General features: G+C 35.4%; 4 protein-coding genes and 2 pseudogenes across 10 annotated transcripts; 3 read left to right on the forward strand and 3 right to left on the reverse strand.

Annotated features, from left to right (window-relative positions):
* The first annotated feature begins 365 nt into the window (after nucleotides 1-365).
* On the forward strand, nucleotides 366-3336 carry LOC104779649 (uncharacterized). 5 transcript variants are annotated; one of them, XR_766519.3, is made up of 4 exons: nucleotides 366-553; nucleotides 672-2641; nucleotides 2825-2889; nucleotides 2969-3336. XR_766519.3 is itself a non-coding variant. In XM_010504032.3 (4 exons), the coding sequence occupies exon 2, from the start codon at nucleotides 705-707 to the stop codon at nucleotides 2634-2636; it is 1932 nt and encodes a 643-aa protein (XP_010502334.2). In that variant the 5' UTR covers nucleotides 382-553; nucleotides 672-704; the 3' UTR covers nucleotides 2637-2641; nucleotides 2825-2860; nucleotides 2969-3336. The 5 variants fall into 5 exon arrangements, 3 of the variants coding, with proteins under 3 accessions (XP_010502333.2, XP_010502334.2, XP_019100034.2); XM_010504032.3 differs by having other exon boundaries at nucleotides 382-553; nucleotides 2825-2860; XR_015596456.1 differs by having other exon boundaries at nucleotides 411-549.
* LOC104779648 (rhamnogalacturonan I rhamnosyltransferase 4) lies at nucleotides 2716-5375 on the reverse strand. 2 transcript variants are annotated; one of them, XM_019244490.2, is made up of 9 exons: nucleotides 5147-5375; nucleotides 4710-5012; nucleotides 4549-4616; nucleotides 4371-4459; nucleotides 4118-4280; nucleotides 3736-4025; nucleotides 3451-3655; nucleotides 3212-3369; nucleotides 2716-3132 (listed from the first exon to the last, which is right to left on the reverse strand). In XM_019244490.2, the coding sequence occupies exons 2-9, from the start codon at nucleotides 4948-4950 to the stop codon at nucleotides 2904-2906; spliced, it is 1443 nt and encodes a 480-aa protein (XP_019100035.1). In that variant the 5' UTR covers nucleotides 4951-5012; nucleotides 5147-5375; the 3' UTR covers nucleotides 2716-2903. The 2 variants fall into 2 exon arrangements, with proteins under 2 accessions (XP_019100035.1, XP_087365916.1); XM_087509790.1 differs by lacking the exon at nucleotides 5147-5375 and having other exon boundaries at nucleotides 4118-4297; nucleotides 4710-5086.
* Nucleotides 5376-6200: 825 nt separating this feature from the next.
* Nucleotides 6201-8480, forward strand: LOC104704775 (uncharacterized; annotated as a pseudogene).
* A 431-nt stretch (nucleotides 8481-8911) lies between these two features.
* On the reverse strand, nucleotides 8912-10848 carry LOC104701606 (uncharacterized). Its single transcript, XM_087509791.1, has 3 exons — nucleotides 10751-10848; nucleotides 9607-10466; nucleotides 8912-9500 (listed from the first exon to the last, which is right to left on the reverse strand). Exons 2-3 carry the CDS (start codon nucleotides 10462-10464, stop codon nucleotides 9048-9050), a joined length of 1311 nt encoding a protein of 436 aa, XP_087365917.1. The 5' UTR covers nucleotides 10465-10466; nucleotides 10751-10848; the 3' UTR covers nucleotides 8912-9047.
* Nucleotides 10849-14905: 4057 nt separating this feature from the next.
* On the forward strand, nucleotides 14906-16817 carry LOC104779650 (uncharacterized; annotated as a pseudogene). The gene is made up of 3 exons (XR_015596457.1): nucleotides 14906-15042; nucleotides 15449-16313; nucleotides 16401-16817. The product of XR_015596457.1 is annotated as an uncharacterized LOC104779650 (transcript).
* A 1771-nt stretch (nucleotides 16818-18588) lies between these two features.
* Nucleotides 18589-20806, reverse strand: LOC104783488 (uncharacterized). Its single transcript, XM_010508637.2, has 5 exons — nucleotides 20413-20806; nucleotides 19991-20046; nucleotides 19646-19911; nucleotides 19136-19535; nucleotides 18589-19050 (listed from the first exon to the last, which is right to left on the reverse strand). Exons 1-5 carry the CDS (start codon nucleotides 20804-20806, stop codon nucleotides 18589-18591), a joined length of 1578 nt encoding a protein of 525 aa, XP_010506939.2.
* Nucleotides 20807-25840: the final 5034 nt, after the last annotated feature.

The following is a 25840-nucleotide window of genomic DNA, read 5'->3' on the forward strand; positions in this document are numbered from 1 at the left end:
AAACTTTTGTCCGATCCCAAAAGTTAGAAAAACATTTTTAACAATACGGGTATCGTTAAAAATGTGATAAAAAGTAATTAATTTAACAAAGATATTTTTTTCCAATTAATTAATTCAAGAAAAATTACAATATTTTATTAATTTTTCTAAAAAAGATTGGTTAAATATTATTAAAAAGTAATTTAGGAAGATGTGATATTTGTTCATAGAATGCAATCATGCATAGACAAATGGTTAAATATTTATCTTTTATTATTTTTAAAATAGCTGATTATTGGCTGCGTACATTTTTATATGGGCCTTAAACGAAACGTTAAAGCCCAACATACGTTATAAATTCTAAGCCCATTATAAAAGCAGTGCTTGAGTGTTGTTGTTATAGAAGACATGCGTGCTCTTTCCCATCTTCTTGAATCTTGAGTTGAACGCTCTCCACAACCATTCTCACTCACTTCGTCTTCCCCCCATCTGTGATTTCTAGGGTTTTTGTTCTTCATCTTCAATTTCCGAGAAGAACTCAACGGAGAAGACATAATCATCACTCTTCTTGTAGGTAAAAACCATTCATTTACGGCCTCAATTTTTCTCTCCGGCTCTGTATAGATTTGTGTTAATTTGGTTTCGTCTCTGTGATTCTCTGAATTTTTTTATTCATCTGTTTCGTAACTTAGGATCTGGAAAATTTCTGTGATTCGCGTGATAAAATGGCGAAGAAGCAAGGATCTGCGATGTCTCTTGATGTATTTGTGTCAACAATGGCTCCACTTATAGATATGGAGAAAGAAGCTGAGATCTCGATGTCGTTAACCTCTGGTGCTTCGAGGAATATAGAAACCGCTCAGAAGAAAGGAACAACGATTCTCAATTTGAAATGCGTTGATGTTCAAACAGGTCTCATGGGTAAATCACTTATTGAGTTTCAATCAAACAAAGGAGATGTTCTCCCTGCTCACAAGTTTGGTAACCATGATGTTGTTGTGTTGAAACTGAGCAAGTCTGATCTTGGTTCTTCTCCTCTTGCTCAAGGAGTGGTCTATCGGTTAAAAGATTCTTCGATCACCGTTGTGTTTGATGAGATTCCTGAAGAAGGGTTAAACACTTCTCTTCGGTTGGAGAAGCTTGCCAATGAGGTGACGTATCGCAGGATGAAAGATACGTTGATTCAGCTTAGCAAAGGTGTGTTAAGAGGACCTGCTTCTGATTTAGTGCCTGTCTTGTTTGGTGAGAGACAACCAACGGTGTCTAAGAAGGATGTTAAGTCTTTTACGCCTTTTAACAAGAACCTTGATCAGTCACAGAAAGATGCGATTACAAAGGCTTTATCTTCAAAGGATGTGTTTTTACTTCATGGTCCTCCTGGTACTGGTAAGACAACGACGGTGGTGGAGATAATCTTACAGGAAGTCAAACGCGGTTCAAAGATTCTTGCTTGTGCAGCTTCGAATATTGCAGTTGATAACATTGCTGAGAGACTTGTTCCTCATAAAGTTAAGCTGGTGAGGGTGGGACATCCTGCAAGGCTTTTACCTCAAGTGCTGGATAGTGCTCTAGATGCTCAGGTTCTTAAGGGAGATAACAGCGGTCTAGCGAATGACATCAGAAAGGAGATGAAGGCGTTGAACGGGAAGTTGTTGAAAGCGAAAGATAAGAACACAAGGAGAGAAATTCAGAAAGAGCTTCGAACTCTTGGTAAGGAAGAGCGTAAAAGGCAGCAATTAGCTGTATCAGATGTGATCAAGAATGCTGATGTCATTCTCACAACTTTGACTGGTGCATTAACACGAAAGCTCGATAATACAACTTTTGACTTGGTGATCATTGATGAAGGAGCACAGGCTCTTGAGGTAGCATGCTGGATTGCTCTGCTAAAGGGTTCAAGGTGTATACTTGCAGGAGACCATCTCCAACTCCCTCCGACAATCCAAAGCGCTGAAGCTGAAAGGAAAGGATTAGGGATAACACTCTTTGAACGGCTGGCAGATCTCTATGGAGATGAGATCAAGTCCATGCTTACTGTCCAGTATCGTATGCATGAGCTTATTATGAATTGGTCATCGGAAGAGCTTTACGATAATAAGATAACAGCACATTCGAGTGTTGCCTCACACATGCTTTTTGACCTGGAGAATGTAGCAAAATCTTCTTCAACAGAGGCGACTCTACTATTAGTGGATACCGCTGGGTGTGACATGGAGGAGAAGAAAGATGAGGAAGAGAGCACCTATAATGAAGGCGAAGCAGAGGTTGCAATGGCACATGCCAAGAGATTAATGGAGAGTGGAGTTCAACCTTCTGATATTGGAATTATTACACCTTACGCTGCTCAGGTTATGCTGCTTAGGATTCTTAGGGGCAAAGAGGAGAAGCTAAAGGACATGGAGGTTTCTACAGTGGATGGTTTCCAAGGTCGAGAGAAAGAAGCTATCATCATTTCCATGGTTCGATCAAACTCGAAGAAAGAGGTTGGATTTTTAAAGGACCAAAGGCGAATGAATGTGGCTGTTACTCGCTCTAGGAGACAGTGTTGCATCGTCTGCGATACAGAAACAGTGAGCAGTGATCAATTTCTCAAACGTATGATTGAATACTTTGAGGAGCATGGCGAGTATCTCAGTGCCTCTGAGTACACAAACTAGTAACCGTAAGATTCTTAAAATCTCAGGCCAATTGATAGATATGTTTCTTGGTTTGGTTAGCTAGCAAATACAAATTATCTTCTTGAAAACCAATTTAACTCCAGATTTGAATATCATACCAATTCTGGTACAAAGATGACCCAACCTTCTGTTTAGTTACATCTCTTACTTTACAAAAATCGAAACAGGTCTAAGAAAAAAGAAAGAAAAGGAAAACTCAAGAGGTGAGAACTAATCATATCCTGCTCTAGTGGTTAGTGATCTATATCATTTTAAGTTGATACATTCTTGAGGATTGGCATAGAAATAATCTTCTTCCTTTGGTCTATCAGAGATAACTTTCCTATGTGTTGGTTCACCCATCCTTTGTCCTTGATGGGCTTCCTTCACAGCTACTGCAAACTCATCCCAAGAAAGCGTTTTGCTGTTATGCAAGTCCAAAAGGTCCACAAGTCGCTTCCGGTCTAGCAGGATTGTTCTCTTAAACCCGAAATATCTGCAAAAAGAATGTTCGTTTTCATGAATCTTTGCTTAGATTTAGCTTGAATTGGATATATTTGACAATAGAGAATTACCTTCGATGACCTTCAACAACTTTTGCCATGTTTCCATAGTAGGTAGGGATAAAAGTGTTGCTAGCTACGGATACTACGAAATCTAGAGCTGCCATTTGAGATGAATGGTTCTGAAACTGTTGCAATTCTGTTGGATCTAATAGCATTTCCTTTTTTACCTGAAAAACCAAACATGTCACCATCATCACCAAAATTGATCAATTTCGAAAGTGCAAATTGTTTAGAGTGATAAAACTTACAATTCGTGGAAATGATTCCTTTAGAAGGGCTAATCTCTTTGCACCACCATAAATCTCACCAGCAGCAATGTATATTTGTGTATCCTTTTGAAACCCCAATGCTTTTAAGTCCAAAACCACCTCCTCGGGTGTCAACGGACACAGCCCTTGCACTCTCCTTTCTTCTGAGACTATCTCTTTCTCTCTCCACAATGGATATGCATACCTAGAGAACGCACATAAGAGAACCAGAAATCAAGATTTTATTAAAAGGTGAAAGCATCATATGCTAAATAACAGTTTTACCTCATCTTTTTGAGTTCTTCAGCTTCTTCTGCAGTGCAGCCATGAGTGCAACCAGAGAAAGCCAACATGTCCATCTCATATCTCAGATGCAAAGCCACAAAAGACCCTCTTTGTTGAAGAATCCGAACCAGCTTTGATCCCAAAGCCTCAATCCGCGGAGTGAACTTCAGTCCTTGGAAATTAACTCGGCATCTCAGCCTTTGAAGATCAAGAGAAAGACCATTGTTCGCCAATCGTGTATCACTCCTAACAAAGTGTATAACTTTACGTTTACTGAACCGCGGCAGTACCTAACACAAAAAAAAAAAACCGAACAATCAAGATGTAGATCATAGGCATTTCAGATTCATCTTATGGAAGCAAAAGAAACTTGCAAATAAACCTGTTGCAAGTAATATAAGTCGCTGGACCAACTCACAGGAGGCATTTCGAATATTTTGTATCCATACTTCTTACTATAACGTTTCGGAAGTCTCCTTACGATCCTAACTTCATCTCTTAATGAATCAATGAAATGCTTGATATCAAAGATGTCCTCAAAATCACTGCAAAAGGAAGAAACCTAGGGTCGCTTCAGCTACACAAATCTTACTGCATATACTATTCCCTCAAAAGACCAAACGAAGAACATGTACCTTGGATCAGCCCAGAAAGATTTTTTATCAAGCTCAGGAACAACAAGAGTCAAATTCAATAGCTTAGCAACAGTCACCATATCACAAATCTGAAAAAGAGAGAATACAAGCATCAAGAAACTAAACTTCTATTTCGGCAAATGAGAGAGCAATGTAATGAAGAGAAAGTTACACGAACCGCTGCACGCATTTGATTCAAACCACCATTACAGGATACTAGTAAAATTCCATTACTTGTGTAGTTCCCTACAAAAAAAAATTCAAACTTTCCTTAATCTCTCAAGCACCAAACCAAAACCCAAATACACAAATCGATTGAAGAACACAAAAAATACTAACTTGGTGGAGGAGGCGATAGTCGAACTGGGTCGACAGGGAGAGAGAACCTAGAAATCTGATTGGATAAACCAGTGAAGATTTGGGAATGCCAAAAGAGCTGAATCAAGCAAGTCCAAACCAGAATGCAAGAACAGACTCTAAAAAAGCAAACTTGAAATCGAGCTTTGGGAACTGATTGATGATGACTCGGAGGCTTATACTCACTCCGCATCAGAGTACCACTCTCCGATCTAATTTCCATGTATCTCTGTCTTTGACTACGACGAAGATACTCATCGCCGCTTCATCATAACCTAAAAATTTCTGAGAGATCCCAAAAAGGGTCACAAAAAGGGAAACGATGGGAAAAAAAGTGATGCAAATTAACTAATGCGGACAAAGAATACAGATACGACCGTACAAAGTTTATGTTTCTTTTCCCGTGAGAAAGCACTTACTTTTGGGAAGAAGGAAGAAGAAAGATTGTTCAAACTATTGAGGGTTATTTTTCAAAATCAAGAATTTGTCTATGAGAAAAACATGAAGATCCGAACAGATTGATCTCATCATCATAATCATCTTCACCTTTTAAAATTTGAACTAGATTCGGACCCGCCGCATGTACGTGCGAAATTGATTTCAAAAGCTAAAATTGTTATTATGTTTTCAATACATAAGTGCATGTTTATTTTCGTAGACATTTTGGAGATGTTATTAGATTTAAAACCAGAATTTGTGACCAGTTCAGTATTTAATTTATTTTTAGGGAAAATTGATTTAAAAGGACATTTTTGTTTCAATTTGTCCCATTATGCCTTCTACGCTAATTTGCCACTATGCCAAATTACCCTTTAAAAAAATGAAACTAACTTTTAAGCAATTTTAAAATTTCAATCACCTAAAAACAAATTCTACAAATAAGAAAGAGGTTGCCATAAGGTGTTTTTGATGAAAATTTGATGTTTTAACATTGAAAAAAAAATATTCTGCAACATTTAGAATACATGTTCTACTAATTGTATATATTCTGAAGATATTAGATTATAAATTCTACATACTGTACATGTTCTAAAAAATGTAGATTACAAATTCTTTGCATTCTACTTGTTCTGAAAACTTTAGAATAAATATATCTTCTAAAACTTTTAAAAGTCGGATTTTGTATGTCTTCTACAGAAATTAGAATATATATTCTACACATAACTCTATATTCTACAAATTTTAGAATTTGTTTTCTTCATTTTATACATATTCTACTGAAGTCAGAATATGAAATCTACATTTTATCATGTGTCCTGCGAAAATTAGAACACTAATTCTACACTTTCCTCTATGTTCTTCATAATTTAGAAATTATATTCTACACTATGTTAGACAAGGAAACTGAATCCGAAATTTAAGGAAACAAAATATTTACGTAATCCCGAAATTATGCTAATCAAATATATTCTTAAGATTACGTTCTAACATGTTTAGAAAAGGTGTTCTGAAAACATTAAACCCCATTTTTAATCGATTTTGTTCAAGGTTTTTCAACATTTTCCAACCTAAATTTCATTCAAGAGTTCATTTTGCAGTATGTTGCAAATCTATGTAACATGTGGTGTATGGAGATGTATCGGCCAAAATGAATGGAGATTTATTGTTGATGAAGAAAAACGTGGGAGACTTCTTACTTTTCAAGCCAATTCAACTCTTGAAGAGCTAAAGATGATGGTTTTGGAAGACTATGAAATACAACAAAATATGGTTGATGTGGAATTTAGTTATTTACCCTTTAATCTCAGTGTTGATTCTCCTCCGGTTGTTATGATGAATGATCGCCAAGTGAAAAATTTTGTTGCTTATTGGAGAATGAAGAATAACATACGGTTGTGTGTGACGTTTAAAGCCACGGTGAATGATAGAAGCAATATTGATCTGAATAAGGAACCAAGCGATTTAAGTGAGGGAGGCGTTGACGTTCTTCTGCGTGAAAAGCTGCCAAAATTTGTGAGTAAAGCAAAACCGAATGATTCTAACTTCATAACTTCTAAGGACGCTGAATTTGGTGCTAGATCTATGATGGTTGATTCTATGGTAAAGAAGGGACAATATTTCAAAAGCAAGGAAGCTTTACATGCAAGTTTAGAAATTTTTGCGATGAAGTATAACTTCGATTACAGAGTTACTAAATCTGGTAGAAGATTTTGGTGTATACGCTGTATTGATAATATTTGCAAATGGCGTGTTCGTGCTGAGTGCTTCGAAGGGTCTACATGTTGGAAAATCAACAAGTATGTGGGTAGCCATACTTGTGCTCCTTCAAGGAAAACGAAATTTGGTAGAACACCTTCAGCAAGAACAATCGGGAATCTCATCAAACATAATTATGAAGGTGTCAAGGAGGGACCTAAACCCAATGACATCATTAATATTATGCGTACTGAGAATGGATGTGAGCTAACTTATTCCCAAGCTTGGGAATCTCGTGAGTATGCAATTAACGAAGTAAGAGGAATCCCAGAGAAAAGTTTTGCTAAGATACCTAACTACTTGCACATGCTAAAAGAGGCGAATCCTGGTACGTATACAAATTATGATATTGATTGTGATGGTAGATTCAAGTATCTATTCATTTCATTTGGTCAATCAATAAGGGGGTTCTACAAGAAAATTCGGAAGGTCATTGTAGTTGATGGAACGTTTTTAAAGAACAAGTACAAAGGAGTTCTACTAGTTGCTACAGCCGTAGATGGTAACTCTAATTTGTATCCAATTGCATTTGGGATTGCTGATTCTGAGAATGATGCTTCATGGGAGTGGTTTTTAATGCAGCTTAAGGTTGTTATTGCGGATGACAAAGATTTAGCTTTTGTGTCAGATCGACATATATCTATTGGTAAAATGATTGGAAAAATCTACCCGTTGGCTAAACATGGTATTTGCATCCACCACTTGATAGGTAATGTGGTTACAAATTATAAAGGAAGAGGTGTGGCTGGTCGTCTTGCAAAAGCGTCAAAAACTTATAGAGTTGCTGAGTTTGATAAACATTTTGCAGAAATTTGCAATATCAGTCCGGCGATTGGAGGTTATCTACAGGAGGCTGATGTGAAAAAATGGGCTAGATGTCATTTTCTTGGATATAGATATGACATAAACACCAACAACCCTGCTGAATCAATAAATTCAGCTTTGAGATCACCGAGAGAGTATCCAATCATTCCTTTGTTAGATAGCATTTGAGAAATGTTAACCCGCTGGTTTTATGAGCGTAGGGCACAAAGTGAGCAGCAGAACGACCCTTTAACCATTGACGTGGAGCAGAAGATTTCTAGAAGAATAGAGAAGGGTGAAAAGTTTAAAGCTTATCCTATTTCTCAATTCATATTACAGATTAAAGGTAAAGGAGTAGATTTTATTGTTGATTTGGAGAAGAGGACTTGTTCATGTGGAAAGTTCGACACAGGAAAGCTTCCTTGTAGACATGCCATAAAAGCATGTTTTAGTATTGGGAAAAGTCTGTACCCATACACTGATGATGTGTTCACTACTGCTGCATGGAGATCATTGTACGAGGAAAACATTAATCCTATAGGTGTTCCTAAAGATGAATGGTGTGTTCCCGAAACTGTTGGTGATGTAAAAATTGTACCACCTGAGACAAGAAGAGGAGCTGGTAGAAGAAGAAAAAGAAGATATGAATCAGTGGAAGACAAGATAAGATCGTCACAAGGAGCGAAGAGGCGTAAGTGTGGCCGTTGTGGTAAAGAAGGCCACAATAGATCGACATGTGAAAACACAATCTAATAATAGGTTTGTTCAGCAACTTTTACACATCATTTCAAATACATGTTTTAGTTTCTTTAATTTAACAATGAATATATTTTTTTTTTCATCTCAGGCTGGCTAAGTGTTAGCTTACATGGAGGTTTAGAAGCATGACATCCCAAATCTTCCAGAATTTATAATGTAGTCTTATGGAGGTTTATAGGTTTTAGCTTACATGGAGGTTTATAATGTTATTGGATTTCTTATGTTTTTTAATCTTCAATTGCTTATGTTTCAAATACACGTTATTGGATTTCTTATGTTTTTTTCATATGTTTATGGTCAATGTTATTGGATTGTGTGAATTTTAGAAGCATGCCACCCCAAGTTATAGAAGACGTGTTTGAAATATTTGTGTGTGCCTCGATGGTGTTGAAAAACAAGATGATAATGCTAATAAGAACCAAATAAATAAGAACAAGATGTGATAATAAATAAATAAATGATAATGCCAATAAGAACCAAATAAATAAAGAAATGATAATGCTCGTACGAAGACGTGAATTACAATAATAATCGTAGCACAATTAAAAATTTAACTAAGGATCATAATTCTACAATATGAGGCGATGAAGGTGGAGGCTCATACTTCTTCATTCGCTCAATGAACACATGATCAGATGCTGCTTCCCACAAGTCAACTGCAATCTTCGTACGAGCTTCTTTAATGTTGTCATCGTTTATCAAACTCAAATCCAGATTATGCATATGACACTCTATGTATTTAAGTGCATACACTCCGCAATCACAACATGACTTATTAAGATTTTGTGGCACTGAAGCAAAAATAATAGAATATGGAGACAAATGAAGATATTTACCATAGCTTTTGGTCTGAACTTCCTTCACAAGTCGAGGGATGAGGATTGCAAATGGATCCACATGACTTCTGTGGGTCATACCAGAACAATCAAATACTTCAACAGTTCTTAGGGCAAAATTAATGCACACAGATATCCAATGCTTAATACTGATGTTCACAGGAGCGTAAACTCTGTCCTAAAAAAAAGAAAAAAAAAACAGGTAGAAGTTAAAGATTAAACAATGACATCAACTATTAACAAAAAAAAACATGTGATAAGAGTTGGGTTGGCAAAGAAAGTACCTTCGGTCCAAATGTACTTTCTAGTTGGATGATATCATCATATGATACTTTGGCTGCGTCTTTCCAGTTAGAACATCGAGGAGCTTCTCTAAACTCAGTGATAATCTTTTCTCCCAACAATTTTCCAATGTCTGGAATTGCCTCCATCACCCATATTTGAAATGCATATGAGAAACCATCTAATGCATAGCTATTGATCTTCTTCAAATTTTCTCTTTTTTCTATGATAGACTTAGCAAGACTTTTAAAAGCTTTAAGACCCCAAGGATAAGTCCTCACCTTATCAAGATCCATTACCATCTGGATGTATTTGAGTGGAATATACTTTTTCTCATCCTTAGCCATAACCAACCCAGCTATCACAAGAAGATACACCAATCGGATCCTATCTACCTCATTCCATTTGTGAATTACAGGTAAGTGAACATCAACCAAGCTCTTAATGCTAATAGTCAGACCTTTTCTCTTCATCAATTTGCTCCAAAACCCACCATCATCTTTCCAATTCTCTAAATTACAACTAGAATCCGCAGTGCATTTGAGCCCAGTCACAGCATGAAACTCTTGCATTGAAAATCTGAGTGGCTTCCCTCCAAACACAAACCATATCTCTCTTTTTTTCTTTGTAACCAATTGCCTAGACATCATGCTGTGTATCAAACATCCTGAATACCCTAAAACATTCTCGTAGAGTGCAAAGACATGTGAAAAGACTGGATCATTCTTCACCTTCTCATACTCTTTAGGTAATGCTTGTTTGACTTTGCCCAAGATAGAAATTCGACAGGAATTGTTAATCTTCTTCACTTGTGGCTCAAATCCATCTCTAAACAGGCGTTTAGGAAATTCTGTTTCCATAGCTACACAAAAAAAATTAAGAAAATGATATTCATTAGTATGATGAACATGATCGATTAGCTATACTAACTGTAACAAAAAACACAAAAACATGATCGATTAGCTATACTAACTATAAGGAAAAACACAATCAATTGATTAGCAATACTAATTGTAAGAAAAAACACAAATTTCAATCGATTAGCTATACTAACATAAGAAAAGACATAAATTTCAATCAATTAGCTATAAAATGTAGACAATAAAATGAAACAAGAGGGAACACGGGGAAGAGGAAACCACTCACCTTACTTTCTCAATGGCTCCAGCTCTGCTCTTCGCCAAAAAGATCAGATGCAATCTCCTGACTAAGCTTCAGGATTTCATAAGAGACTTGGATCGCCTGCACAACATAATTGGTGAATGACTAAGTTCAAGGGTATATAACCATTGACCTACGTAAGGAATCATGTTGGACCTCAAGGATGCTAACTAGTATTAGACAATTAATTCAGGGCATACCACATAATCTGAGTAAAACATAGAAACCAAAAAAGCAACTTGACTAAAACTACGCATGAAAAGTAAGTAATTACCTCTCTAAGTTGAAGCAGTTGTTCTCGGGTGAACCTCAAAAGCTCACGACCTTCAAACCGTGTGTCTCCTCTCTATAAAACATATACAAGAGTCATTAAACTTCAACCTCAGAATTCAAAGCGACAGATGAAAAAAAAAGATTAGATTTTGAACGAGTGAGCTCAAACCAATAAAATGTATCCAAACTATAAAAATCCAAACTTTATCCATAAATCAATTCAATACCACAAGAAAAAATCCAACCATCTCAAAATTTATAGCTCAACTAACTCAAAAGAACGTGGTAACATTGAAAAATCAACAGACAACAAAAGAAAAACAGATGATTTCAATTGATTAGTTATACTAACTATAAGAAAAAACACAAATTTCAATCGATACATTATCAAATTTGGGGAAAAAAATTTGTCCCACAACAATCAAACACATATAGAAACTATATTGACTATATTGAAACAAATTTCAACCGATACATTATCACATTTGGGGAAAAAATCACATTTGGGGAAAAAAAACACAACCACAACAATCCAAACAAATAATTGCATGCATCGATTGAGAGAGAGAGAGAGAGAGAGAAATCGATTGGGTTCAATCAAAATTTTGGGGAAAATTTTTGAAATAGATTTGGGGAAAACCTCAATTGTGTCGAGAGAAAGAGAGAGAGAAAGAGAGAGAGAGAGAGAGAGAGAGAGGGAGAGAGAGAGAGAAGCTACCGGAGTCGTCGCCGGTGGGAGAAGCTGCCGGAGGCGTCGATCCTCGCCGGTGGGAGAAGCTAAGCTACCGGAGTCGATATCGTTTGAGAGAGAGAGATACTCGCCGGTGGGTATTGATCGATAATGTCGAGATTTTTTTTTTTTAGGTAGGTGAGTAGTAAAAAAAAGTAATACAAAAATCAGTAAAAAAAGTATAAGGAAATGGATTATTAAAAAAAGGAAGTATTGTTTTGATTAAATATAGGAAATATACAAAAGAAGAAATATAGAAAAAGTTTGATAAGGAAATTTTGGTTTTTTCTGTATTAAGGGTATAACTGAGTTTTTCTGTATTCTAAAACCTATTCTACCAAACTCCAAAAAAAAAAGCATAGTGGGACAAATTGAAGCAAAAATGTCCTTTTAAATCAATTTTCCCTTATTTGTAATGTTGTTTAGACAAAAGAAATGATCGGATTTGCAATTGTTATAAGTAAGAAGATCACTACATATGAAATAATAGTAAGAAAAATGTGGTATGGCTATTTTGGGTAAGAGAACCCGTCGTGTCCCATGTATGTCATGTTCTGTTCTGCTATCTTATAACTTTGGTTTTAATACACACTAGGTACTATCCCGCAGAAAACCACGGATTGAACTTTTTTTAATGAAAATTTATAATAATTTATTTTGTTATTATGTTACTTATAATGGTTTGTGATTAAATATTTGTTGCTTATATTATAATTTTTGTATTTTAAAAATGTTTATTGAAAACATGTCAATAAAACATTTGTATGTAATGAATAAAATTATTTAAACCTTTGTGAAATCTTTGCTATAATTGTGAAGTAAGTAAAAAGATATAACTAACATGTAAAAAAATCTTATCTGTTAGTTTTTTTAAAGTACAAATTAGTTTTGATTCTAACAGATTTTTTATTTTATTTTCTACAATTTATTTTATTTAATGTTTCTCCTATTTTCGTTTTTTGAATTAGAATTATTTATTTAATTAATTATTTAATCTTAATTAAGTTTTTCTAATGGCAATTGAATGTAATTTTTTCCACATTTTAAGGTAAGTTTTATATTTGTACTTCCCAATTAATATAGTAGGATTTAAGATTATATATTTTAGTCCAACAGATAAAAAAATAGGTAAGAGATTTAGACTCGCACGTATCTTTAGTTTGCATTCATCAAATTTGTGAATGTTTGAAATATAAATCGCTTTAGATCGACATGATGCGAACTCGGATCACATGTAAACCGAATTAGTGACAAGCTAGATTTCTGTAAAACTCGTGAATTATCAAACCATATATAAAACAACAAAACTCATATTTCTAAGCTTTTAATAATTAAAAATCTAAACATATTTTAGAAATACTCATATTTCTTAACATATAATAATTTTTTTACAAATAGAAAATTTTCTATGCTTAATCCGTGGATTATAATATTCTTTAATGGTTTAGACACACTTATGGGCAAAACAAAATTCAAGTATAGAATGTATCATACTGTTTTAATGTAGATACAATTTATGTAGATGTAAATTATATAAAATTAGTAATTTTTAATTAAATTTACTTTTTTATTAAAAATGATGAGAAGATCTATGATATTGAAATTTTGTATTAATAATATAAATTTGATTAATTTAATTTAACCCCAAGCATTGATGGCCAAAACTAAAGAAGTCCATTGTAAATTTATCTGCACTTGTTGCGACTTCAATCCCGGGTATAATAAGATCACTATTTGTGCTCTATATAATTCCCAAGGCTTCATTTCCAATAAGGTCTTATTGACAACTCGTTAGAAAGAAGAAAAGGTCCTTCAATCAGTATTACCATCGTCAATAAGGTTATTTTAGTTACCATATTTATAGATTTGTTGTTATGTGTTTCTCTAATGTTCTTATGAAAATGCGATTAATTTATATATCCTTCATCTAGAAGTTTATATAGTAAGAACAATAGCAGCTCTATATAATTTTAAGCTTTTCATTTTTGAGGTTCAGTCTTAATCATGTATTTGTTTGAATATAGTGAAGTTTTCTTTATATAGGATTATTTACTCCAGACATCTTAACATTTACGACTTTTCAAGGAAGGAAAGAAACAAAAAGATGAGAACTTGATCAAATACTTTATAGAATCAATTGTATCAGTAAAACGATTAAAAGCTAATCACCCAAATGGAGATAAAAATTAGAAGAAGGTGGTGTCAATCGTATATGTTATATAATCTATTCAAAATTAATATGTGAAAGGATAGTTACAGTATTAAAATCCAAGAATAAAAGATTAAAAAAAACAGCAAACAACACAAAGCTCCAAAACCCATTTTAAATGCTTATACTGTTCTAAACAATGAATGTGAAAATTAGAAAACGTTTTGAGTAACACCAATAGTCCAGCTTGCTCTTGACATTCAGGTTGTAGCCTAAAACCTGAAAATAAGAAAAATCATCAATAATCAATGATTTCAATTGTGAATAACCGATAAAGGAATCTGATATCTATGCAATATGAATTGTTTACCTTTTAACAACAATCATCTTCAACATTACATCAGCACTAACGATTTTAGCAAGGATTGTGAAACCAAATGACTGGCCATTTTGGTGAAAGCAGTTAAAATCTTTTCGATATGCAGTGAAAGCTTTGAGTGTTTTGTTGAGTATTGATTTCGATTAATGTATGAGAGAAGTACTAAAACAGGTGATAAAAGTGACTTAATGACTCAAAACAGCAGTTTAGAGTTTTGGGTTACTATAATAGCACACATTTTAAGTAAAAAAGACGTTGGAGCATTTTGTATTAATTAAAATTACTAAACATGCCATTAAGAAATATTAACCGAAGGAAGAAAAAATAATAATGGTAAAAAAAAGGAAGAAAATCCAAGAAAGAAAAAGAAACTAAAAAGTCGATCTCTTGTTTGTGTATAGAGAGTGTCGATTTTATGGGGGGAAAGTGATTGACGGCAGTTGAGCAAGTTTTGGAGGCGGTTGTCTACTGGTTGGGTAAGTAGTTGTGAATGTGGTTTCTGGAAATGGAGAGTTTGTGAAGTAACGATCTTTGTTATTTGTAGGACTGTAATCGAGGGGCGGAGACGGCGACGAGAACAGGGAGGAGGCGATAATTGCTAATCAACAGCGCCAACAGGTAGAATTAAGCTGGCTAGGAAGGCGTATAGTTGGAGGGAAATTAGAGGCGAGGGATTCAGATCTGGGCGGATATAATTTTACGGTTGCGAATCTGTGTTGGGGAGAAGAAACAGTGATTTCGATAAGGTACGTTAATAGTGTCTTTGATCTGTCGGGTTGAGATTGTTTATTAGTTGTGTGAAGAAGATATTGTTGGGTTGAATGGTAAGTATGTAAAAAAGTAACCTCAAAGTAAATGATGAAACCGTTATGTGGCCGTAACCTGTTATAATGAGTTGTGATACGGAAGAAGTAATCCGGGCGTTTGATTTTTTGAGTCAAGTAGAAATATAAGAAGAGTCCCATATAAGAAAGGTGGGTAGAAGAAATTTAATATAATATTTGAATATGGCGGGGATAGGATTGTTTGGTAGACTTGATGAGTATATAATGTAGTTGATGGTAGAGTTTTTGTCACAAAAGGATTAGGAGTATATACAAAACTGTGTTTTATATGTGTGGCCATAGGTGAATGACAGTTTGACTTTTCCAGGAATGGGATCAAGTAATGAGGAGAAGAGGAACCCACCAAGACTATATAAGGAAGGAAAATCTCCCTTTCAGAGAAGGAGCATGCATCATAACTGCATATTGAGCAGTTTTGTTTTTATGAAGGAGTGCATTGGGGAGAAGGTGTACAATGACATTCGTGATAATTCTCAAGTAGGAGTCATCTTGAAGCTAGCAGATAGTGATTATGTTTGGTGGGCGAAGCTTGTGCATCACATATTAACACGACAATTGGCTATAGACCGGCGATATGAGATGTGGGCATTGATAGAAGGAGTCTAATTAGGTTTTCCCTATATGAATATGAAGACATTACAGGCCTGAATTGTGAAACAATAGATGAGGGGGATAACGTATTGGTTGATCACAGAGCATTTTGGGAAGAGCTAAAGGTCGATGGAGCGCCAAACTGGTATGAGTTGGATGAAGCGCTGAAGGTTTGCAGGACTTGGGTTCCAGAGAAGAGAAAGATGATTGGATTGTTATTTGTGTTGCATGTTGGTATTTTGGGAATCTCGAGGTCTAGTAGGATTCCTTTGGAATATGCAAAAAGAGTTGTGGATGGAAAAGCATTTGAACGATTTCTGTGGGGGCGGATAGGGTTTAGGGAGCTAATTCAGTCTATAAAAGTGGTTTCTTTTGAGAACAATGGTTATGCAATCCATGGATGTGTGCATGTGTTAATGATATGGGCTTTGGATAGTTTGGTTAACCTGGGGAAAAAACATGGTAAAAAAAGAGAAGTTGGTGATGATGAAGGGGAAGTCCCCCTGCTTAGCTGGAGTGGTGGCCGTCCAAGGATTTCAGTAGCTGAGTTTCTAGCGAGAGAGAAACAATTACATAAGAAGGTGTGTGTAGGAACGTGAATGTATTAAAAAAGTTTGTGGTAGTTAATAATTTTCCTGATTTAAAAGTCGTTTTCACTGGCTTTGCAGGTGCAAGTTCATCATTTATCTATAAGACGGAAAGAGGAAATATATCCAATTTGGCAGGGGAGAATGCAGTGTATGGGGATGGACCGATGGAGTAGGTGGAAACAAGTTGCTTGACAACCTGCTGCATGATATAATTGAGGGTTGTGTTGATGAAAAGCAATGGTATGAAAACGATGAAACGGTGGTTGTTGAGAAGAAGAGGATGGATAAGAGGTCGCGTCGTCAGAGTGCCGAAGATATGTTGGTGTGGGGAAGGAATTGTGACTGTCATTTCCAAATCTGATTCCAATCCATATCGGCGATACTTCTGCTGTGGATACGCTGCTTCAAATCGGGTAAGTTATTGCTAAACATGAGGCATACAAAATTAACTCTATGACAATTTGGTATCTTAACCAGCTGCAGAACGATGATCACACTTTTAAGTGGGTTGATGAAGCAATGCTTAACGAGATCGATTCATTGGTTCAAAAGAATTGTCAACTGGAGGACCAGCTAAAAGAGGTCAGATCTGAGAGGGAGGCCTTCGAGAAACTCGTCTTTGATAATATAGGAAGTAAGGTGGAAAAGGAGGTTTAAGCGAAGATTGAACATGCGGTGTCTGAAGCCAAAGCCAGCACTAAAAAGGTCATACTCGGCATTGTCGTTTTTGGTATGCTGATTTTCGGCTGCAAGCGGTTATTTTGATGATGTCGTTGTCAATGTTCTGTATATGGTAGTCGCTAGTATGTTGTCCTCGGACGTGTTATAACTATTGGCTGTTTGTATGGGTATCGTAAACACTAGTTCGTTACTTATTAGAGGTGTCTTTCGGTTATATAACAAACCTTTCATACAACATCCGAAATAAAGATACAAACAAAGGTACAATTGTATACAACATTATGTTACAAACGACAGCGGATATGATAACATATGTGGTCGAAAAAAACATAAAAGGCAACCACAAATTAAGGAAACAGCCGAAAACATAAGATCTGCTACAATACAAAAGCCATGAAAACATAGGAAGATATAAGTAGGAGTTGTGAAGGTACATTAAAGACCAACCACAAATTTGTTTGTAGAAACCACTAACCTTTAACACATTTCATGGATCCGTGTTGCATAAGTATACGCGAAGCAATGCTCGTACACGTCGATGGCAGTGGTATGGAGGAACCATCACTCAGGGGCTTCCTTGAAATGGTAATAGCCTCTGAACAAACGATATCCTGTTATGCCCATGTCCCTGATTTGGCGCTCCACTTGGTTGGCGATCATGGCAGCTACTTCCATGTTTTCAACCTTGTCTAAAAACGCGGTCGTTAACTGTAGGCCATCTTCTAGAGCTCCGCAGCAGATGAGTAACATGGAGTAAGCGTAGTGCCCGTCAATGGAATGTAACGCTGACTCACCTAGCATATCCAAATCTTCTTGTGATGGACCAACTTGGGTCAAACGACGGAGAGATTCAATGTACTTCGCCGTAGGGTTGTTTTCAGCAAGACACCTTAATAAGAAAGGTGGATACGTTGACTCGGTATTCGCTAGTTGCCCATTGAAGATAAATTCATCTAAATCAGCATCACGCAAGACTTCTTCCGAGAAGACTAGCTCCGCGTATGCAGGGCCTGCCGCAATGAATGGTTCAAGATTCCTGAAATCGTCTTTCCCTACACGCCTGATGATATCAGTGACAAGAGACGTTGGAATGTGCATCATGGCTTTTAGGTGGTTGTAATGCAAAACGACTTGTGGACATTTTTTACTTCGCACTTGTCCTCCTTTTATACTTAAACCTCCATTTAGTAAAAAATCTACTACACTTTAAGTGTAGTTGGTGAGGGTTTTTACTCGTTTAGGTGAAGGTCTTTAATTTATGTAGGTGAGTTGAGTAAATTGTGAACTGTGAGTTGAGTAAATTGTGAGTGGAGCAAATCTCGACCTCTTTAATTGGATGAGACTGATGTTGTGGCATTTGGTTTTATTGTTAACACTCACACACAAATTTCCAAAGTAATTAATATAAATGGTCAAAATCAAACCACCACCTACTTTGCAATAATGCATACACAACACTACATAGCACCAATGTTCAGTATCAGATAAATATCTATTACTGAAAGAGATAAATACTTTGTGACACGATTTACATATTTGAGTACAAGTCGAGATGGTTTGTTTACATACAGACTACTTTATTACATTACGAAATACATGTCATTCGATTGTGACCTATATGTCCACAATTTGAACAAGCATGTGGCTTTCTTGGACGTTTTCGTTCCATTGCAACCTCAAACGGCCCTTTAATTCTACATAACTTCGGCCTCTCTGACTGAGTCCGAACATATGGTGGTATAACTGATTTCTCTGTCACACTTAAAGGCAGCTGGCAAGATGTGTCTTTCGGCATTATAGACTTCGCATAACCACTCCGTAGGTAATCAACGCGGAAGTAAGGATGACACTTGGAAATCCTTGAAACATTTGCTTTCTCCGCTGCTGCGATCGCGTGTATGCAAGGTATTTTGTCGACGTCGAAGACTCTACAAGAACACCTCCTCTGCGATAGATTGACAACATTTACGGAAGACCCACTTCTAACTTCGTAGTGATGAGAATCTATTTCTTGAACTTGTAAAAAACTTGCCTGTCTTACCCGTTCCTTGAACCATTAAGAGAAACATTTGCATTAGTATAACAGACTGGAGTTATTGTTGCATTATAGCTTATGATTTAAAAAACAGAACCTCGTCTAACAGTTGAACAATGGGAAACTGTCTTGCTGGTCTTAAGACTTTATTCAGGGATTCTGCAATGTTAGTCGTTGTAATGTTATATCTATCACCAGGGAAGTGAACTCGTGACCACTTACTCACATCAGCACGCTGCAAATAGGCATACAGTTCTAGATTCATTTCTTCTATCTGTCGTACTAACACATTGAAATCGGCTAGCCTATACGCAGTTACAGCCTGCTTCACCAACCTAAACGTTTCACTACCTCTGAATCTAAGCATTATATTTTTGTGCAGATGGTAGGTGCAAATCCCTCGGTTTGCTAGCGGATATATTCTGTCTACTGCTTTCCCGATTGATTTATGTCTGTCCGATATAATGACAATTCCATCATCATCAGGAATAACACAACTAAGTTGTGTAAAAAACCACTCCCATGACTCATCGTTCTCAGTATCACAATGGCAAAGGCTAATGGAAAAATGTTATAATTCCCATCTTGGCTTGTCGCTAATAACAACGTTCCCAAATATTTCCCATTCAGAAAAGTTCCATCAACAACTATGACCTTACGCATAAACTTAAACCCATCTATGCTTGCACCAAAGGAAATGAAAACAGATTTGAACCTATCATTTTTATCCACTTTTAACCTAGTCATAGTCCCCGGATTAGATCTCCTAATCCTATATAAATAACCTGGTAATTCTGCATATCCATTTTCATAGCTCCCCCTGACTAATTCCCTGGCGCGCTTAAGTTTTCGATGCCCTTTCCAATAGTCAACCTATATAGATTCAAGACATCGATGTCAGGAACATTTATGTTTTGCCTCCCTAAGTCACGACCTCTCCAAAATAAATTACCTTAAGTCCATAACGAAGATTTAACGCCTCTGCCACATGAACTGGCACAACACCAGCTGCAACACCCCCCCCCCCCCACGAAATCCTTGTAAAGTTCTCCCAGTACTTTTGGAGTTGCTTTTCTTTCACTTGCAGAACGTTCAGTTACCGAACATGTATGCCTATTGTGATAAATTCGTACATGGAATGGGGGACACATACCAATGGTTGAAGCTCGCATCCTCCATTAACAACCGGGAACCCAACAATTCACAACATACAAATTAGGTCTTGATTCCTTAACGATGAAATCAAACTTTTGAATCACTGTTAAGATCTTCAATGTACGCTCCAATGCTTTTTTTGAATAGAATTTTTGCCCAACCGCTAAATCAAAAGAACCCGTTCCTATATCTTCACATGTGTTTGCTTCCCCACTTTACCATTCCTATCTTCACTACTTCCCTGAATTGCCTCTTCTTCCATGTCCTCCCCATCATCTTTTCCCTCTCCAACTCCCTCTGCTAGCAACTTATATGCTAAACCACATTCTTCATCACCTGAACTTGCTCCATCACTGTCATCGCAACAATCAAACCTGTATTGCTCGTCTTCCTCATCACCATTTTCAGACCCAATTAACTCTCCTTCCTCTCTCCTATAATCTGTAGCTTTCCTTTTACCAGCCGCCTTCAATGCGTAGTACTCCTCTGTTTGTATATTCAATTGCTTATGCTCTTTTGAGTCTGCAACATCGACTTCGTCTCTCTCACAACCACTAACTCGTTTTTTCCCTGCCGCCTTCAGCTTGTAATACTCCACTGAATTTGTCTTCATTTGCTTCCTTGAGATCTTCAATTCCCACTCCCTTGACTTCTATTTGACGTATTCCTTCTATTTCCCCTTTTCCTTCGATCTGAACACACATCCGTCGCACAGCTTCTGCTTTGCACTGTCGTATAAATCCTTCCAACTATCGCCCATTACAAACAAAGACTGGTGGAGTGTCTTCCGGCAACGACTCTGGCGCCTTCTTCCTTGAAAGTTTGTCTGATAGTTGCAATTCAACACTCTTTCTTTCCAAACCAAAATCCTCATACACCATTCCAAGAAAATCATCGTATGCCATATGTCGTTTCGCACATAGAACCCTACTTCCTCTTTTCGCATCAACCAAAAAAAAACCACCGTTTCTTCCACAATTTCCACTCCCCACATACTAGAGCGATCTCTACCATTATCTAAACTCGCTCTTCGCTTTCAATCACTAAAACCCTTTTTTCGATCAACTACATACTGGTAGAAACATATCGGGTTGAAACTTCTTTCAATCCTCCCTGCGATTTAACTCCAAGGACGGGTTTGTCTTTTCACCCCGGATCCGCCCTAACAAAGATAGTTAAGCTTTTATTAATAAAACCTAAAAACAATGAAAGTCTATCATTTTTTTTGTAAAATATCTACCATGCTATCAACCTTTAACCTACCAATCTTTTACTATTCTAGTCATACATAAATCTACCACCACAATGTATAAAACACTCATAAATTTACTAACTCTACCACAACTACAATAACTCTACCACCACTACACCTCCCTTAAATCTATCATCAGCTAATAACTCTACCATAACCTACACACAATCTATCGCCTAAGTCTACCATTATCAGGTCAACCTATTAAAATGTTGGTAAGTCTATTATAACTATGGTAACTCTATTACACTGATGGTAAATCTATCGTTCATATCTACTATACACTACAAGTCTACAATTACGGTACGCTAAATCTATTGCTCAAATCTACGCCATCCACATGTCTGCCATAATAACCTTTATATCTATCACGTAAGTGTCCCCGAATTTGTAAATCTCCCATGTTAATCTATCACCTAATTAGTCTACCACCACTACGATAAAATCTACTACGTAAGATTACCATTTCTCCTTTTCTCTGTCACATAACTCTACTACTCTACTATAAGTCTACCGTCACTATCTCGATAGAGTTTTGCAGACGCGGGAAATTTTCCCTCCAAAACTAACATATTCTTCCTTACGTGGCATTTAATGAAAATGGCATCCTTAGTTATTTCTTTTCTACACCTACGTCCGGCGAAGGGCAATTACGCCATTAAAAACCATACCCTATCTTCCACCAAACGAGTAATAACACAACTTATATGTACTATTAGACTAAACTTCCCTTGATGTATTGATAGGCTAAGAGAGTCAGTTGTTATTTATTTATTTATTTTTATTTTTTGGCTCAACATCAACTTTCCATTAACCAAAATGATACAACCAAATCATAGGTACATTACATTCGCTCCAATAGACTTGGATCACAAAACAAATGCAATGGTTGATCAAGTACAACTCTGGAATACTAGGCGGATCCAACGCTACCTAATCGAGAACCATTGCATTTTTTAACCACAGTGAGATAGATAACACACCACGACTAGGAGTGAAATCATCTCTTAAACCACCTAAATTGACTCAATGACACGAAAACAAATACTAACACAGAGAAGGCCTAAACTAATACTGAAATCAGATCAAATCCCAGCTATGAGAACTTCGTGATCGACATGAAGAGCTTGTCTCAATAACTTCAACAGCCAAAAGGCGCATTATCAGAAAAGTTTGGTTTCTCCAGCTTTCACTGTTCCGGTTCTAAACCTAAAACGGACAATACATCCGACTGACCCGACCAAGAGTCATGAAGCTTTAATAACCGACGAAATAGATGGTTCTCCGAACTAACTATACAAACCAGAATGCTAATCATCTAAAGATTAGAAATTGGAGCACAAATTAGCATTACCATCACCTCACAGTGCAAGTTCAAAGAGGCATACATCACCTTGGTCGGACTGAAAAACAAAAACAACACCACTCCTTGCTGCCGGACACCGCCGTGGCTGTAATGGAGCATAGACTAACCCAGACCCGACCACTGAAGCTCGTCGAAGAAAAGCTTCAGCCCTCACTGCTTTCCGATGCTCACAAACCGCCAGTGACAAAACGGCAAATGAAGTCGCCACCCCAAAACCACCAGATCTGGCCCAGAATCGATCCTGTCCTCCACCGTCTACACCAGGGCCTTCACCAACAACCTCCACCCGATGGATCTTCGCTTCACGCGCCGAGGAATCACCGGAATCACCCAAACGACGGCGAGAATAAAACAAGGAGCGGAAAGACGGAAATGGAACTACAAAGAGGAAGAAAAACTAAGAAGGGCGAAGCCCTCTCCGGCGCCGGAAGGGCAACCGAAGAGGCAGATCGAAAAACTGGCGGCGGCTTTCTCTCTCTCTCGCGACGACTCTCTCTAGGTTTTTTTTTTAATTATTAGCACAACTGAGTCGGTTGTTATTTTAGGTTTGAATATATGATGAAATCTTAAAGAATATTTTTTCAGGATAAAGTTTAAACCCAAAATTTGTGGAATATGCTAAAATTTTGGACGATCATAATAAGATTAGTTACAGGTTTAATCCATGAACTAGAATTGGACCGTGCTAGAGCACGGGTTAACATTTATTTTATTTATTTTCTAATATTTATTTAAAGTGTTATATATAAGATTGTTTTATTTGTTTAATTTTTTTTTTTGCTCAAACACTATGCCATGAAATCATATGTTGAATATTAACTTGTGAAAATAACATCTATTTTGTAAGATCTATTCTAGTAGATTTAGATTTTGACCTGCGGTACACTGCAATTTAAGTTATTTGATAAAAATATTAATTTATGTTTGTTATTTTTTTTTATTTGTTTAGTTTTTAAAATTATATATAGTATTTTGATTATTAATTATATGACTTAACCTACACTATACCGCATATTAATTATTTTGTTACAATATTAATTAATCGATTTAATTAGATACGTCTATTAATCTAATATTCATATTGGTAACAAAATAATGAGATGATATTTTATCCATGTAGCACCGAATTAATGATATTTTAAGTTTCTATTAATATCTACTCAAACATGTCTAGCCATATAATCCATCGTGTGATATTTTAATTCGTTGTACACAGCAGAACAAACTTCATAAAAATCTAAAAATATTTTTAAAATTTAAAATGTTTTAATAAAGTTTCTTTTTTTTAGAAATTGAACTACTTATAATATTTGAACTTCTTTTAAAGTTTAAATATTATTAATATCTTAAACAGTATAAAAATTAAATGTTTTAGTAATTGAAATATTAATAATCTTTAAAGTTTTTAAAAAGTTCACAAAATAATGAGATGATATTTTACCCGTGTAGCACCGAATTAATGACATTTTAATTTTCTATTAATATCAACTCAAACATGTCCTGCCATATAACCCTGATATTTTAATTCGTATATATTATTAAAATTTAAAATGTTTGAATAATTTTATTATTTTAGAAATTGAAATACTTCTAATATTTGAACTTCTTATAAAGTTCAAATATTATTCATAGTTTAAACATTTTATAAAAAGATAAATGTTTTAATAATTGAAATATTGATAATCTTTAAAATTTTTAAAAAGTTATACATTTGAATTTTTAAAGTTATAAAAAGTTAAAATTCTTTAAAATAAAGAACCATAATAAAATGCATAAATTTTTTAATTTCAATGCCTAAAAGTTATGCTCATTTGTATTCAGAATCATTTTGGTCTCTTTTTAGTAACATGACTTTGAATCTTTGCCTAGTTTTCTTAGGTGATGTAGGGCATTTTGTATATATTTTTTATTCATCAGTTGAGCAATATATGTCTGTTTAAAAAAAATTAAATTACATCATATGCAGAAAAAATCATAAATTTTGTTAACTAAATATATTAGATAAAAATTAAAATAATTTAAAAATAAAATAAAATAAATGTGAAAGAAGAATTAAATATATATATATTTTTTAATTAGGTAGAGAGATTTCCTTATCTTTTAAATGTTACCTATAATTGATTTTTATATTACTATAATTAACTAAATTCATACTATCCTTACTTACCAAAAATCAGATTAACCCGTATATTATGATACACCTATGTAGACCTACACCTATGTCACAAGTTTATAACCAAAAAATCATAAATACATCTATTATATAGTCTACAAAAAAATATTGTGTACTTCCGTTTTATTATATAGGGGATTAGTTAGATTTCTTTAAATAACGTATTATATTTTTTCATATTGAACAACCTAATTAATTTATTGGCTTAAATTTAGAAATATTTATTGCGGTTTTAATTAGGTAGATATTAGTGAAGATAGTTAGCTTTATTTTAAGAAGATTAATTTTTTGTTATATTCAGTATGTTGTTAGATATAGTTATTATTGAGATTTGGGAGGTTATATGGAAATAATTTCGGGATTATATACTGTATTTTTAAGATTTGAACTTTTGGTTTTTGGTTAATCGGAATTTTGATTTTTGTTTTTTTTTTTTTTTTTTTTTTTGTTATGCAGGCAATTGGATCTAGGGTGAATTAGGTAGATAGCCAAAATCACTATTAAAATGAAGAATATAGCAGATTAATTGGGGAAATTAAGTAACTGACCAAAGGGCAATATGAATTTACCAAACTACGCCCGGACGGTATACACGCGCTGTTGTGGTGGCAATGGGTACAGATGACGTGTCGGTCTAGTTTAGTTTTGTAGGTATTATTAGTAATTAAGATGCTATGTGTGTATGAAACAGAAATATCTGCGATATAGTATAAAACCCATATTTAAGTCTGAAATTGCATTGCAGAGGACAATACGAATAAAAATAAATTTGCACTTTTATTTTTAAAATTTAAAAGTTATGTATATAGATACAAACATTAATAATTTTATAGATGTAAATGGCATGACTCGGAAG

Source organism: Camelina sativa, chromosome 4 (assembly GCF_030686135.1).
Source record: "Camelina sativa cultivar CO46 ecotype springtype chromosome 4, ASM3068613v1".
Classification (NCBI taxonomy): domain Eukaryota; kingdom Viridiplantae; phylum Streptophyta; class Magnoliopsida; order Brassicales; family Brassicaceae; genus Camelina; species Camelina sativa.

Coding starts and splice junctions, on each gene's coding strand:
- LOC104779649 (XM_010504031.2), top strand. CDS start 705: ATGGCGAAGAAGCAAGGATCTGCGATGTCTCTTGATGTATTTGTGTCA.
- LOC104779648 (XM_019244490.2), bottom strand. CDS start 4,950: ATGGAAATTAGATCGGAGAGTGGTACTCTGATGCGGAGTGAGTATAAG. Junction 4,460..4,548: donor TGAATCAAATGCGTGCAGCG/GTTCGTGTAACT, acceptor TCTCTTTTTCAG/ATTTGTGATATGGTGACTGT. Junction 3,370..3,450: donor AGGAATCATTTCCACGAATT/GTAAGTTTTATC, acceptor TTGGTTTTTCAG/GTAAAAAAGGAAATGCTATT.
- LOC104701606 (XM_087509791.1), bottom strand. CDS start 10,464: ATGGAAACAGAATTTCCTAAACGCCTGTTTAGAGATGGATTTGAGCCA. Junction 9,501..9,606: donor AAAGTACATTTGGACCGAAG/GTACTTTCTTTG, acceptor TCTTTTTTTTAG/GACAGAGTTTACGCTCCTGT.
- LOC104783488 (XM_010508637.2), bottom strand. CDS start 20,806: ATGAAGACAAATTCAGTGGAGTATTACAAGCTGAAGGCGGCAGGGAAA. Junction 20,047..20,412: donor AAGTAGTGAAGATAGGAATG/GTAAAGTGGGGA, acceptor GGGGTGTTGCAG/CTGGTGTTGTGCCAGTTCAT. Junction 19,051..19,135: donor TTGTTCAACTGTTAGACGAG/GTTCTGTTTTTT, acceptor TAATGGTTCAAG/GAACGGGTAAGACAGGCAAG.